The 1883-nt window shown below is 35.1% G+C and overlaps 1 protein-coding gene across 1 annotated transcript in view; it reads left to right on the top strand.

Moving 5' to 3' along the window:
• The window catches only part of LOTGIDRAFT_176095 (hypothetical protein), a gene marked incomplete at both ends in the record, with an annotated part of 10076 nt that extends 8377 nt beyond the window's left edge, over window positions 1–1699 (top strand). Inside the window, one exon of the mRNA XM_009066171.1 lies at window positions 1666–1699. Within this exon, the coding sequence (XP_009064419.1) occupies window positions 1666–1699 (34 nt within the window). The remainder of the gene's footprint in view (window positions 1–1665) is intronic.
• Between the last annotated feature and the right edge of the window lie 184 nt (window positions 1700–1883).

Below are 1883 nucleotides of genomic sequence, written 5' to 3'. Positions count from 1 at the left end.
CGAAAGGTCAATTGGCATTAATTTTTATTGATACCCCTCAGTGGTACATCTCAGTGGTACATCTCAGTGATACCCCTCAGTGGTACATCTCAGTGGTACATCTCAGTGGCTGGGGTGGTTTTCTTTGACTTATCAGAATATCAGATTTTTTTAGAAATATTTTATTTGAAGGGGAATATTTACATATTGTACAACACTAATTAATTTATTAATTAAACAACTTCCCTGCTAGTAATTAACTCTACAGATTACAAACTGGTTGAAATAGCACAAAACTTTCATCTTTGACCCTGTGATGGGCCACTCTGTATATTAATTCCTAGTCAAAATCCATTGGCCTATTATCATTTGACATTTATGTCAGTCTTGAGAGTGAATCCAAAGTAAAAATCCATGCTAAGTGTATTTCCACAATAAGTGAGAATGCCACGATGGGTTTTTATGCTACTATTAAAGTATAATATATACAATAGTACTATACCAAAATATCCTTTTGTGTAACCCATTTTATGTACAATGAATGTAGTACTACAGTGGTGGAGCCAGGTCCGAAAGATATCCGGCAAGATATCTGAGATTGCCCGAATCTCTAACCTAGTTATGATATTTTTGCCAGAAAAAAACTTGTTTTCGAGGCTGTGCAACTGCCCCTTCTGCCTCTCCTTTGACTCCACAACTGTATTAGCAGACAGATACAATTTTTGTGCCAATTTGGGCAAGATATCTGAGATTGCCTGAATCTCTAACCTAGTTATGATATTTTTGCCAGAAAAAAACTTGTTTTCGAGGCTGTGCAACTGCCCCTTCTGCCTCTCCTTTGACTCCACAACTGTATTAGCAGACAGATACAATTTTTGTGCCAATTTGGGCAAGATATCTGAGATTGCCTGAATCTCTAACCTAGTTATGATATTTTTGCCAGAAAAAAACTTGTTTTCGAGGCTGTGCAACTGCCCCTTCTGCCTCTCCTTTGACTCCACAACTGTATTAGCAGACAGATACAATTTTTGTGCCAATTTGGGCAAGATATCTGAGATTGCCTGAATCTCTAACCTAGTTATGGTATTTTTGCCAGAAAAAAACTTGTTTTCGAGGCTGTGTAACTGCCCCTTCTGCCTCTCCTTTGACTCCACAACTGTATTAGCAAACAGATACAATTTTTGTGCCAATTTGCCATTAAATTTTATGCTATTTCACTCAGTTCACATAGGGACAAATTATTAATCTTAACATATAACAGGTCAACTGACAAATAAATAGATAAATATTCAACAATACTCAAAATACAGAACACAACCAACTGATCTATTGGGTAGAAAAATATTTAGGAAAAATATCTTCTTTTTGTACAATCATCATTTACAGTCATTGCACGGACGAAAGTATGTAAAGCTAAAGATATGTGCCTATGATGAAATAAAACATATTGCTTAATTTTGATTGCAATATCTTTTAACTCTGAGGCACATTGGTGTTGGACGGAATTATTATAGCAAAACTATTTTACAGTCATACTCGAATAGAAACGCACATTCTGCAGTTGTGTGTACGAATCAGCATCCCTGGAACATGACATTCGAAAGAAAGGCACAGGTATCTCCTTTGCCATTTTGCAAAAATTTCAAAACAACGTGCAAAATATCAAAACTTGTTCACATTTTTCAGTATCACACTACAACAGTCACACGTCAAAATATAGAATTTTAAAATAAACATGTACATCAGTTTATAGTTACATATAGACACAAATAAAGCTTTCAGAGACTCGGATTATATATTGATCTCATTTCACAGGTGCGTATTATACACCCATACGTTTTATACTCGGAATTATTCAATATTATAGTATATACAGGTATATAAGCCTTTATAATAGCGAAGTG

Source organism: Lottia gigantea (genome assembly GCF_000327385.1).
Source record: "Lottia gigantea unplaced genomic scaffold LOTGIsca_736, whole genome shotgun sequence".
Taxonomy (NCBI): Eukaryota; Metazoa; Mollusca; class Gastropoda; family Lottiidae; genus Lottia; species Lottia gigantea.
The sequence above is the reverse complement of the archived record's forward strand: the minus strand, read 5'-3'. Positions and strand labels throughout refer to the sequence as shown.